At 36.6% G+C, this 12,694-nt stretch overlaps 1 protein-coding gene across 1 annotated transcript; it reads left to right on the top strand.

Moving 5' to 3' along the window:
* The first annotated feature begins 156 nt into the window (after positions 1-156).
* Positions 157-12,663, top strand: LOC306848946 (fibronectin type III and SPRY domain-containing protein 1). The gene is made up of 13 exons (XM_079383737.1): positions 157-265; positions 1,885-1,980; positions 2,071-2,202; positions 3,287-3,388; positions 3,973-3,995; positions 4,344-4,465; positions 5,308-5,517; positions 5,603-5,701; positions 8,346-8,499; positions 8,767-8,849; positions 8,936-9,187; positions 9,738-9,826; positions 11,083-12,663. The coding sequence occupies exons 1-13, from the start codon at positions 251-253 to the stop codon at positions 11,191-11,193; spliced, it is 1,488 nt and encodes a 495-aa protein (XP_079239863.1). The 5' UTR covers positions 157-250; the 3' UTR covers positions 11,194-12,663.
* The last annotated feature ends 31 nt before the right edge of the window (positions 12,664-12,694 follow it).

The raw sequence follows: 12,694 nt of genomic DNA, 5'->3' as shown, positions 1-12,694 counted from the left end.
GCAATAAAGTTCACACTTAAGGGTCATATTTTGTTTCAAAAATGTACATGACATAATTGGATATATATTAGGAAACCACATTACCCAGCATCCTTGTCGTGCGCCTGCGCAGAACTCACTTTGCCGCTAATACGTTGTTGAGGGATGCAATGCTCCATAGCAACATCAGTACCAGCGGAGGAGCGCTGTAGCGGACGACCTGGGATAAATATCCTGAGAATATCTGAAACAGGTGCTGCATGCGGATAGCATGGACGACCAGAAGGTAAGAAGCAACCGAAATAGAAAAATTACAAACGATGCGCTTCTGATGAAATAGAAAGAGGATGCTGCGTGAAAATAGATTATAAGATACGAAATACCGTTAGCTTGTAGCTTCACTTGTCACGTCCTCCATCCATTGTGTTAGTGGATATGTGTCCTTATAAAGGACAAAGCAACAACTTCGCACCGTTAGGATATGCACGGTATTTAAATGCATATAGGCCTGTTCGTGAAGATTTCCTCAAGTTGATCAACAACAGCCAATGTGAATCACTAGAAACCGCCCCAGTTCCCGCACCTCTGTAACGTGAAACGAGTATTGTTTTCAAATATTCATTACAGGAAATGCTCTAAAGGGAGGAAATAACATTTCAGTATATTCATAGATGTATACCCACAAGCCAGAGCAAATTTTGGTGCAGGACAACCCCAAACCGGCCTGTATTGTTACAAGCTTCTGCTTCAGGGAGGCGCCCCGGATATAAAGCCGCTTCTGTGTAGCTCAACATCAGTGACTTAATCCAGTGCAAGTGGCCTGGATGAGAGGAGAATGTAACATGACATTTCTGGTCAGCCCTGTATGAATTTCAGTAATATTAGCTCCCTCTCCTTCATGACTAACGTGCTTTACAAGTCTGCACGTGTCTCCTCATGAAACACTCAAAAATACAATGACGTCGATGGGAAAGTATCATCTGAATGGCATCTAGCTAACAAATTGTGTTAAAGATGCACTCAGTTATTTTTTTGCTAAATAAAATTCATTTCTTTTCTGTTGTGAAAATAGCACTTTTGAGAGCTATTACAATTATTTTAGTCATATCAATCTTCTAAATAAATCAGTTTATTCTTCATGAAGAGGGTTGCGCCCTCATTATCACAGACATGTTAAGATCACATGACCAGGCATCATGCAATTGATCATTTAATAACTCAACAAACATATTTTATATATATTAGCTCAGAGAACATTTACAGTAAGCATAGTAATAAAGGTTTTACCATTTGTTATTAATTCTATGTAATATTTTTAAAAGCATAAAATTATAATTGCTCATATATGATCTTTATATGTGATGATCTTTAAAAATGCATAGTAAGCTCAGTAATAAAAGCTTTAAAAATGTTATATTAATTCTATATCATATCTATAATATTGTTTAATTTAACAGCGTAAAATTGTCAGAATATAATTGCTCATATGTGATCTCTACAGCAAGCAGCATAATAAAAGCTTTAAAACACATATTAATTCTATATAATATATTTATTTTATTTAAATGAAAAGCGTGAAATGGTAAAAATATAATAGCTGATATTTTTATGCAATGAGCTTAAAAACATGCACAGTAAGCAGAAAAATATAAGCTTTAAAAAGTGTTATATTAATTCTGTAAAATATTTATAATCTATATATACTCTTTTAAATTAAAGGCAATTTGTTTTTGTTTTTTTACTTTTGTCACTTCTACCTCACAAAATGATACAACTATAACAGTGAATCTGCTTTGAATCCACCTTGCACGTGCAGCCATTGTCAACCTATTATTGTTTTGATTAAGTTTTGGTTTTATATGACACATGCATGTGAATCAGAAGTGCATTCATTCGCTGTTTCAGGAGTCACTAAGGAAGATTATCACTACGTTGGCTCTGAAGAATGAGGAAATTCAAAATTTCATCTGCTGTCTAAAGCAGAGTCTAGAGAACCTAGAGGTAAACACCACAGCAGGCCTTCTGCTCTTCCTACTCACAATTACTTATTGAACTATTTGTAACTCTGCAATGCTTTAATGGTGTTTGCAGGCGAATTCAAACCGAGTGCAGGAGGATCTGGAGTCAGAGTTTATCTCTCTGCATGCCATCCTGGATGAACTGAAAGAGGGCATGGTCACACGCATCAAGCAGGAAAGAGCCAGTCGCACATATGAGCTACAGGTGAGAGCACTGTGAGGATCCCTAGCCATAGTACAACGTAACAAATTCTACCTAAATTAATTCAAATGTTTTATATTTTCTAGACAGAATGATTAGATATATATCAGCAAAAGGCAGAGTGGGATGGCTTTAGAGCTTGTGGATGATTAGATGCGTCATGTTAAGAGAAGGATAATAAGAAATCCTTGAGGATTACAGTGTCTGTGTGTGTATAATCCAGATTGCATCCTTATATACCTGGACATATGAAACAAAGCATTTTACAGCACACATTACTCACAAGTAATTCCTTTTCAAAATGTTAGGGTCTGTAAGACTTTTTAATGCTTTTTAAAAATGTTTCTTATGCTCACCAAGACTGCATTAATTTTATCAAAAATATAGTAGAACAGTAATATTGTACAATATTACAATTTAAAATAACTCTATACTATGTTAATATATTTTAAAATGTAATTTATTCCTCTGATGGCAAAGCTGAATTTTCAGCAGCCATTACTCCAGTCCTCAGTGTCACATGATCTTTTAGAAATCATTCTAATATGTTGATTTGGTGCTTAAGAAACATTGACAACTGCTGACAACAGTTGTGCTATTTATAATTTTTTGGAAACCATGATTTCAGGATTCTTGGCTCGATAGAAAGTTTTGGAACATTATAAAATTCTTTACTGTCACTTTTGATCAATTTAATGCATCATTGCTGAATAAAAGCATTCATTCTTTTAAAAAAAAAAAAAAACATCTTTCAGACCCCTGACTTATGAACAGTAGTGTACATCGCTTTAAAACACATTTTGATTAAATGGCAATTACTACAGGTAGGAAACAAATTGTAGTAAAGTAATCAAATGCAAATAAAATTAAGCCTCTAGTACCAAGAAAAACAGCAGTATGCAAAATACAACAAAGCTAGAGCAATTTAGCATACTGCTAGATAAGTTGATAAGACTAAGTCCAAAAGTCGTTATAGTCACTATAGATGAATAGAGTTATGTAAACCTGCCTAAGCATTTAGTAAACTTCAACAACCAGATTATGTAATTGTCAAATGATATTATGAATGTTGTGATGGTCTTTTCAGAGTCAGCTGAGCGCATGCACCAAAGCCCTAGAGAACTCAGAGGAGCTGCTGGAATTTGCCAATCAGACACTCTGCTCATCTGAGTATGACAACTTCACTCAGGTACCGCCCACTTGGAGTGTTTACAACACTGTTACACTTAAAGGGCTCCTATTATGCTCCTTTTTACAAGATATACTGTAAGTCTCAGGTGTCCCCAGAATGTGTCTGTGAAGTTTAACCTCCAAATATCACAATCGAAGCATTTGAGGTAGTTCAGAAACAGTGCTTACTGATATACAGAAAATAACTCCCTTTCAAGAGGACTTTACGCACTAAAGGAAGTTGAAAGTGTAAAAAGCATAATAATAGGACCCCTTTAATGACTTTATGGTGTTTCAACCAATTATCTTTTTTAATACATGTTTGAATGAAATTATATTTGTACAGTTGCTTTAAAGAGACTTGTCCTCAAAATGTACTTAATAATAAATAATTATTTGACTGTTTGTTTACAACCTTTTGGAACTGCTGTTGTTGCTTTCTCTAACAAAGTGGCAAATTGTATCAGCTGCTGCTAGCTTTTCCTGCTAACACGTGCTGGTTTGACTGATGTATTGTGTTTTGTTGAGACTCAATGAGACTCCGTTCTCTCGCTCCCTATCTCTCTCTCTGTCCCTTCTTTTTCTCTTTCCTCTCTGCTGCAGGCGGCCAAAGAGATAAAGGATAGGTACTGTACAGATGTCCATACTTAGATCTTTGATTGAGTTCAATGCACCGTGTAGAACATCTTCAAACACTTCTCCCCTGAAAGTCCATTCATTTTATCATTAACTCATTTAATCTTTTTTTTTTAGCAAAATTCTAGTGATTTTTATTTGTAAAATTTGGCTCATTTTCATTTCGTCTTACTCCCCAGGTGTGTGCGCGTGTGTATATGCATGGAGTGGTTTACTGTGCCCTCATTGATGTTTTCCTTCATGACATTCCCACATTCCTGTTCTCAGTCTGTCAGACGACTTTTATTGTCTTTATTGTAGACTGACTGTAAGTGTTTATTGTGGGTCTGTGTCTGCAGTGTGACTATGGCTCCTGCATTTCGTCTGTCTCTGAAAGCAAAGGCTAGTGACAGTATGAATCACATGATGGTGGACTTCACTCAGGAAAGAAATATGCTACAGGCCATCAAATTTCTTCCAGGTTGGTATATGGAGTGTCAATATATCTGATGGTGTAACAGCTTTGACATAAGAAACAGAAAAAAATAATATTTCCAAAATTTCACATAAATGCTGACAGATTTTCTTGTAAACTGTTCAAACTGGTTTTTGTTGTACATGTAAACACGCTATGTTTTTAACTAAACATTGCAGAATAATCCGTAAATACAACCTAAGTCTGGGTCATGGGATGGTATTTATGATAAAATTAAATTAATTAAATAATGAATAAATTAGAAATTAGTATAATTTAATTAAAATTAAAAGAATTATTTATAAACGTTATTTACCTTTAATAACTATAATCATTTCATCTGCGCCAGTAGCCTCGTGGTTAGTGCATCGACATATAGCGTAACTGCTCACAGCGGCTCGAGGTCGATTCCCGCCGCGAGGTCCTTTGCTGATCCCGTTCCCCTCTCTCCAACCCAATACTTTCCTGTCATCTCTTCACTGTCCTCTAAAAAAAAAAAAAGATATAATAATTTCAGAATTCCACAATTTTAAGAAAATCTGACAATAAACAAAAAATAAATGTGTCACGAGTGTACTTATATTGTGACCGAATTAGTTCACATTTTTATGACTTAATTATCTCTCTTTTACTGGATCAAATTAAATAAGTTATAAGAAGTTATAATAATAATAAACAGATATAGATTTTAAATGAATGGACATTATTTACATTTTGAATGACAAGAATTTCAGAATTTCCATGTCTCATGTTTCGGATTATTGGGACTCATGAAAATTTTAGGCTTTGGTTGGTATATCTGAACAAAGGTCTCCGGTATCAGATATCTCTGTTCCTCTCACCTTTAGTGCCTGCCACACCAGAAATTCACGTGGCTGAATGCCAGGTGTTTGATAACACAGTCACAGTGGTGTGGACCTTACCTGAACCTGACTCCAAAATCGACCACTACATCCTGGAATATAGGAGAACCAATCATGACGGTCCTCCTCGGGCTCGAGAAGACTACCCCTGGATGGTGGTGGAAGGGATAAAAGAGACTGAGTACACACTCACGGGTACGTTATTTTGTTTGGTTTGCTTCTGATCTTTTCTTGAGTAGTTTTAGATAAAGTTGTGACCATGATGCCATTTGTTTTTCAGGCCTTCGTTTTGACACGCGTTACATGACCTTTAGATTGAAGGCATGCAATAAAGCTGTGGCGAGTGAATTCTCAGAGCCGGTTACTCTAGAAACACATGGTAAGTTGCACTTACACACATACACACACACACACAGAGGGTAATGAGGTATGAAGTTTCTTCTCTGCACAGAGAGAAGAGTCTAACAAAAGTTACAAAGCACTATCACTACTAAACTGTCTGTTAAAGCCTGATTTAGAGATCACCTGCTGTAGTACATCTGCCCTTTTGTGAAATAAAATTTAGGGCTGTCAATTTAATGTTAATCTATGTTAATTAATGTTAATTTAGTATAATTCATTCTAAAATAACAGCAATAATATAAGCAAGTTATAATGCCCATTCAATGCATAATATTTTTTTTAAATCTCTATATTTAGATGTGATTATGTGATTAATTTAATTTAATTAATTGGCCTATCTTGCATTTTCAATTTTAAAAATTATGGAAATATATAGGGCTGCACAATTAATTACAAAAAGTGAAAATGCAATACACAATTACCAAATTGCAAAAGTAATTTAATGTAATAAATATAAGCACTACATGGTTCAAATTTAAGCACAGCACCGTGTTCTTTCACATGCAAGCAGCTACTTATGAAAAATAATGTAATAATAATTTTATTTTACAGTACAGCATTACAATTACAATTCAGTATAAAACTAAGGTATATTGAACTGAAATTAAAATAACAATTTTTACATTTACTTATTTAGCAGACACTTTTATCCAAATCGACTTACAAATGAGGACAATAGAAGCAATCAAAACTGTCAAAAGAACAACAATATGTAAGCGCTATGACAAGCCTCGGATAGCCTAACGCAGTACACATAGCAAATAGCTTGGTTGTTTTTTATAAATAAAACAAGTAGATAGAATAAAAAAAGAAAGCTAGCATTAGAGGGTCAGATAAATACAAAGAAGACTAATAAATACAAAGAAGATGGTTATTCCACCAGGAGGAACAGTTAATGAAAAAGTCAGTGAAAGTGATTTTGTGCCTCTTTGGGATGATACAATAATGCGTTGTTCACTTGCAGAACGCAAGCTTCTAGAGGGCACATAGGTCTGAAGTAGTGAATTCAGGTAAAGGAGTGCAGAGCCAGTGGTGGTTTTGTAGGCAAACATTAATGCCTTGAATTTTATGCGAGCAGCTATTGGTAGCCAGTGCAAATTGATGAACAGAGGCGTGACGTGCGTTCTTTTTGGCTCATTAAAGATTAATCTTGCAGCGGCATTTTGGATTAATTGTAGAGGTTTGATGGAACTGGCTGGAAGACCTGCCAAGAGAGCATTGCGATAGTCTAGCCTGGACAGAACAAGAGCTTGAACAAGGAGTTGTGTTGCATGTTCTGAAAGAAAGGGACTAATCTTCCTAAATGTTGTATAAAGCAAATCTGAAGGACCAGGCGGTTTTAGCAATGTGGTCTGAGAAATTCAGCTTATCATCAATTACAACTCCAAAGTTTCATCCAGCAAGAAACGTCTGTTAGACATGCTGAGATGCGAGCAGCTATCGTCGGATCATCAGGATGGAATGAGAGGTAGAGTTGAGTGTCATCAGCATAGCAGTGATATGAAAAGCCATGTTTCTGAATGACAGAACGTAGTGATGCCATGTAGACAGAAAAGAGAATTGGTCCAAGAACTGAGCCCTGAGGCACCCCAGTAGCTAGATGTTGCGACTTGGATACCTCATCTCTCCAAGATACCTTGAAGAACCTATTTGAGAGGTAAGACTCAAACCACTGGAGTGCGATTCCTGAAATGCCCTTTCCCAATAGGGTTGACAGGAGGATCTGGTGGTTTACTGTATTTAAAGCAGTGGACAGATCCAGCAAGATAAGTAATGAAGATTTGGAAGCCGCTCTTGCAAGTCTTAGGGCTTCAACAACTGAGAGCAAGGCAGTTTCGGTTGAGTGTCCACTTCTGAAGCCAAATTGGTTGCTGTCCAGGAGGTTGCTCTGTGTGAGAAAGGCAGAGACTTGGTTGAACACAACTCGTTCAAGTGTTTTTGCAATGAAAGGTAGAAGGGAAACCGGTCTGTAGTTTTCTTAAAGAGTTGGGCTAAGAGTGGGGCTTTACGGGCCTGTTTAAATGCTGAGGGAAAAACTCCAGTGTGAAGGGATGTGTTAACGATATGAGGGAGTGTAGGCACAACTGCAGGAGAAATGGCTTGAAGGAGATGAGATGGAATAGGATCAAGCAGACAAGTAGTAGGATGACTGGAAAGGATGAGTTTAGAGACTTCTGCCTCAGAGAGTGGAGAGAAGGATGTGAACAAGTGTATATTTGTTGGTAAGATGTGTTTGACAGTTTGTAGTATTGAGAATTGTGCTGTGAGGTTTGTAATTTTATTAATGAAGAATGTGGCAAAGTCGTCAGCTGTTAGAAATGATGAAGGAGGGGGAGGAGGAGGACAAAGGAGGGAATACTTTTAATAATACTTTTTTATTTTATTTTATGAAAATGCAAAAGTTATATTTCTTATTTTGTTTAATATTTTTATTTGGTAAAAATGATATTAATAATAATAATATTATTTAATATTGTTCATTTTTGTTGTTTACCTCATGCAGCCCTAGAAAAGTATTTGGGAAGTGTTGAAAACATGGAAAACATGAAAAATTTAATTTTATTCTTCAGAAAAATAAACTTAACCTCTTACCTTTAATTCTCCCTCTCATTTTCTTCCAGCATTTGTCTTTAAACTGGACGCAGGTTCAGCCCATCAGAACCTGAAGGTGGAGGATCTCAGTGTGGAATGGGACAGCAGCAGTGGGAAGGTAGCTGTCCAGGACATCCGTAAGGAAAAGAACAGGACCAGCTCTCCTATGCATTCTCCTGCCAGGTCAGAGTCACACCTACTATTTTAAGACACTTGCAAAGTGCTGTACACTGACAGGATTGCCACTACACAGCTGTTTGTATTAAAGAAATCTGTTGATTGCTTCTCATTGCTGGCTATAATAGATAGAAAGCTGACGCATATTAATACATGCTGTCATTGGCTAAAACATTTGTATGCCAAAAGCAGCCTTTGCTGTATTGTTTACCCTGCCTGTAGCCAGAAAAACTGCCCTGCTTGTCCCTTCTTATAATTTTTTTTCTCCCTCAGGACAGCCATGATGTCCCCCAAAAGAGCTCCATCTGCTAGAGTGGGCCGAGACCGCTTCACAGCAGAGTCCTACACTGTCTTAGGTGAGTCAAAACAAACATGAGACTGAAGAACCCTCAACTTTGAGAGTGTTTATTCAAAAACTCCCCAAATTCTCTCCAATGTCCAGGAGACACCATGATCGATGCAGGGCAGTATTACTGGGAGGTACGGTTTGATAAGGAGAGTAAGACGTTTGCAGCAGGAGTTGCTTTGCGGTCTCTAGGTCGCTTTGATCAGCTGGGGAAGAGTAATGCTTCCTGGTGCATCCACCTTAACAATTGGCTTCAGCAGAGCCTCACAGCCAAGCACAATAATAAAGCCAGAACACTGGACTGCCCCATTCCTGACCGCATTGGCATTTACTGCAACTATGAAGAAGGTGAGTTAAGCTATAAATATGACAAAATGAGTAAAATAGTGCCACAGTTAATGCTGAAGTTAACTTGTCAGCTATGGTAAAAGTAAATGGATAATGCTGCCTGTGTGAGAACCGGCTGGTTGCAGCAGTCACAGATTGTATATTTAATATAGTGGTTGAGAGATATATTGCTAAGTGCTGTATTTGGCTTTTTAAAATTTTTGGCTTTGGCTGAGTTGTTTTTCTGTTTGTGTCAGACAGTCGACTTTTATTTTGACAATGTCAGGTCTCAGAACTTTTATTAAAATATGGTTATAAATCAATTGGTTGCTCTATTGAGTATAAATGCGTTTATTTTTTTCATATTTTTATTCTCTTTTTTTCAGTGAATAAAATGTCAAATAAACAAATTTAATTGCAGCATGTGTCATTTGTATCTTTATATTAAATTAAGTAGTACATTGGCCATTGATCACCCTTCTCTTTAAGATATTGGCATCAGCCATCAAAAAAATGCAGTGATTAGTAACTTACTAATTAGTTTGTTCTTGTATTTCCTCTCCCTTTTCAGGCACATTGTCTTTTTACAATTCCAGAACCAAAACTCTCCTTCATACATTCAGAACAAAGTTCCACCAGCCTGTTATACCAGCCTTTATGGTAAGATATATTATACAGCTCACTTTGTATTTATCAGTTATATCACATTTAAATTAGGGATATTTTGAACATGCTAGATGTATATATTTAAGCAACAGAGACGTGTTTCAGAGTCCTTTGTTGAAGATGCATTCTTTCATTCAAAAGCATCTAGATGGAGTGCAACTGAATAAAACAGAATGCAGGTATATTTTTAACTTGAGTTGACATCATAAAAATGCATGGTCATGGAACAAGATGCTGAAAAAAAAAAAACGCAAGTCACAGCATGTTTGTCTGAATGTGTGTTTGTAAGAGCGGTGCTTTAAATGCAGGGCAACTTCTAACTTACTAAACATTTTTTTGTACAATGTACAAAACTTTTTGTACAGACTTTTTATCCAAAGTGACCTACAAACTTACACAGTACCAAGTCTCAAGCATAAACTAGACTAACATACTATCTGCCTTACTGACTGATAAGTTTTTCTGTTTGGATGATAAGTGTCAGAAGTGGAACTTTTGTTTTGGCAGTGCTGAGACTAAAATATATTGAGCTTTTTTGCTGGCCAAAACCTGAAAACCTTTTTTGTCTAAAAGCCTGAAATAAGTTTTGTGGTTACCACAAGCTTGCTGTATTTTCCTGTTTTGTTCTACAACAAAATACATCAGTAGTAGCCCCTTGTAAGTTTTTAAAGGGGACATAACACATACACAATTTCACCCAATATCATGTTAATCTTGAGTATCTATAGAGTAGTATTGCATCCTTCATATCTCCAAAGAGTCTATAGTTTTATCATATTTCTAAAACACAGATACAGCTTTATGATTCTATCTGAAAAAGCCGAAAATCCTGGAGGCGTGCTGTGGGCAGAGCTAAAGAGTCACTTGCGTGCAGTTTGCTAACAAAACACAAAAATTTGATGCCGTTTTACGTGCGCACGCTCCTCTAGGAGAAGTGTCCATACAAGGAAATATGCCCTTCATGATGTCATGAAGGACCATGCTTGAAAAAAATTCGGAAGGAATGTATTTGGCACAGAAATACTGAGAATGAGAATCCAACTCTTTAACAGAGTAAATAACTCAGAATGTATGAAACAGCATTAGACCCCCCCCCCCCTTAAAATGTATACTTGTCTTGAAAAAGGCAGTTAATTAAGAAAATTAAGAAGTACCTAAATGGGACACTGTAGTGGTTACAGAGGACATAAAATGTCATCTTTTTTTTTTTAAATGGCGGTGACGTTGAAATTCTCTTTCGCCCCCTGTAGGTGTGGAATGGGAGTTTCTCAGTGCAGACGGGCCTTCAGGTACCCAGCATCGTGCTGAGCGGTCAGAAGCGAAACAGTAATACAAGCAGTTCTAATGCCAGCCTTACTTAAATCACACTTCACTCTAGAACTGCTACACGTATGCACAGGTTTGGAGAACACCTGGCAACCCTTACACAAGCCTGGAGGCTCTTCCTATCATCAGTATGTATTGCCATCCCAAGGGGAGAGCTGCTCTAGATTACTTTCCTTAGTCCTTTTAGCTCACTGATCCGTATCCGGATCCTGTGCCTTTCAGTGTCCTGAATTCAGACATGATGGGGTATTACTCTATTTCAACATGCAAAGAGCTTTAATAGCCTTGAGTTCATGTGTATATCACTAGGGCCAAAAGTTCTGGGGGTTTTTTGGTTTTGTTTTTTAGCATTTGTTCAAATCACAGTATTTGAGTCACATTTGAACAGTTATTTCAATGCAACAGCAGCATGTTGGTGTTATTGTTTGAAGTCTCAGATGAAACTATATTGTATTTACACACTGAATGTCTGTAATTATATGCCTCGAATTCTGCTACAGTAGCTGCTTCCGTATACTTTTTAAATTTACAGTTAGTGTCAGAGTAGCACAATAATCTTGAGCTAAATCATAGAAGTCAAAGGCCTTTTATAGAATGTATTAATTCTGCAGTTCCAGCATCTGAGGAGGCAGGTTTTACAAACCATTTGGTTGTGCACGATCAATGATGTGTGTGTGTGTGTGTGTCCATGTCCATGATGTGTCACCCAGAAAGGTACTTTTCAGTGTTCTTGATGCAAATATTTACCAAACTTGACTTTTTTGTATGCCTGCTGCAATTACATATAACAGATTGCAGAAGACAGTAATTTTTCTGCCTCATTGCTGTCCTCTGAAAGGGATAGTTCACCCAAAAATGAAAATTGTCTGTTTCTCCAAAACTGTACGACTCTGTTTTGGTGGAACGCAAAATACATTTGAATATTGCTGGAGCTTTCAAGCTTAATAAAGGACTTAAAAGCATGTGAATAGTCATAAAAGTGCTTCTTATATTCCAAAGTTTCTGAAGTTATTGGTAAGAAACTGCAAATTAAGTCAAAAGATATTGATAATCATCCCTTCCAGTGAGTGAACTGTTAATCTGTCTTATTCACGGCTAAATTGTATTGACCGATTCATTGAAAGAGTCATTCATGAATAAAAATCGCTACTACTTTCATTAAGACCGCAAGAAAGAGAACATTAAATTTCAGACTGTTTGCACAAAGCAATCAAATACCTTCAAAAGACTTTGAAAAAGATGTATGGACTGTTTTTATGCTGCTTTTGAATTCGTTTTAAAGCTTGAAAGCTCCACCTGCTACTTGCATTAGTATAGAAAATCATATAGTTTTAGAACCACGCGAGTGTGTATAATTAATAACAGAATTTTTATTGTTGGCCAATCTAACATAATCTGCAATGCTTTTAGTCAAACACCTGAACATTTGAAACATTACTGTCTGAAACTAAAGTCAACCTGTAAAATCGTGCTGTTACACTACCTACGTCAATAAAACAAATGCCAAACATACTTATCGTCTTGCACATCCACACA

Source organism: Barbus barbus (genome assembly GCF_936440315.1).
Source record: "Barbus barbus genome assembly, chromosome: 29".
Lineage (NCBI taxonomy): Eukaryota > Metazoa > Chordata > Actinopteri > Cypriniformes > Cyprinidae > Barbus > Barbus barbus.
Note: the sequence above shows the minus strand (reverse complement) of the source record. Positions and strands in the feature narration are given on the sequence as shown.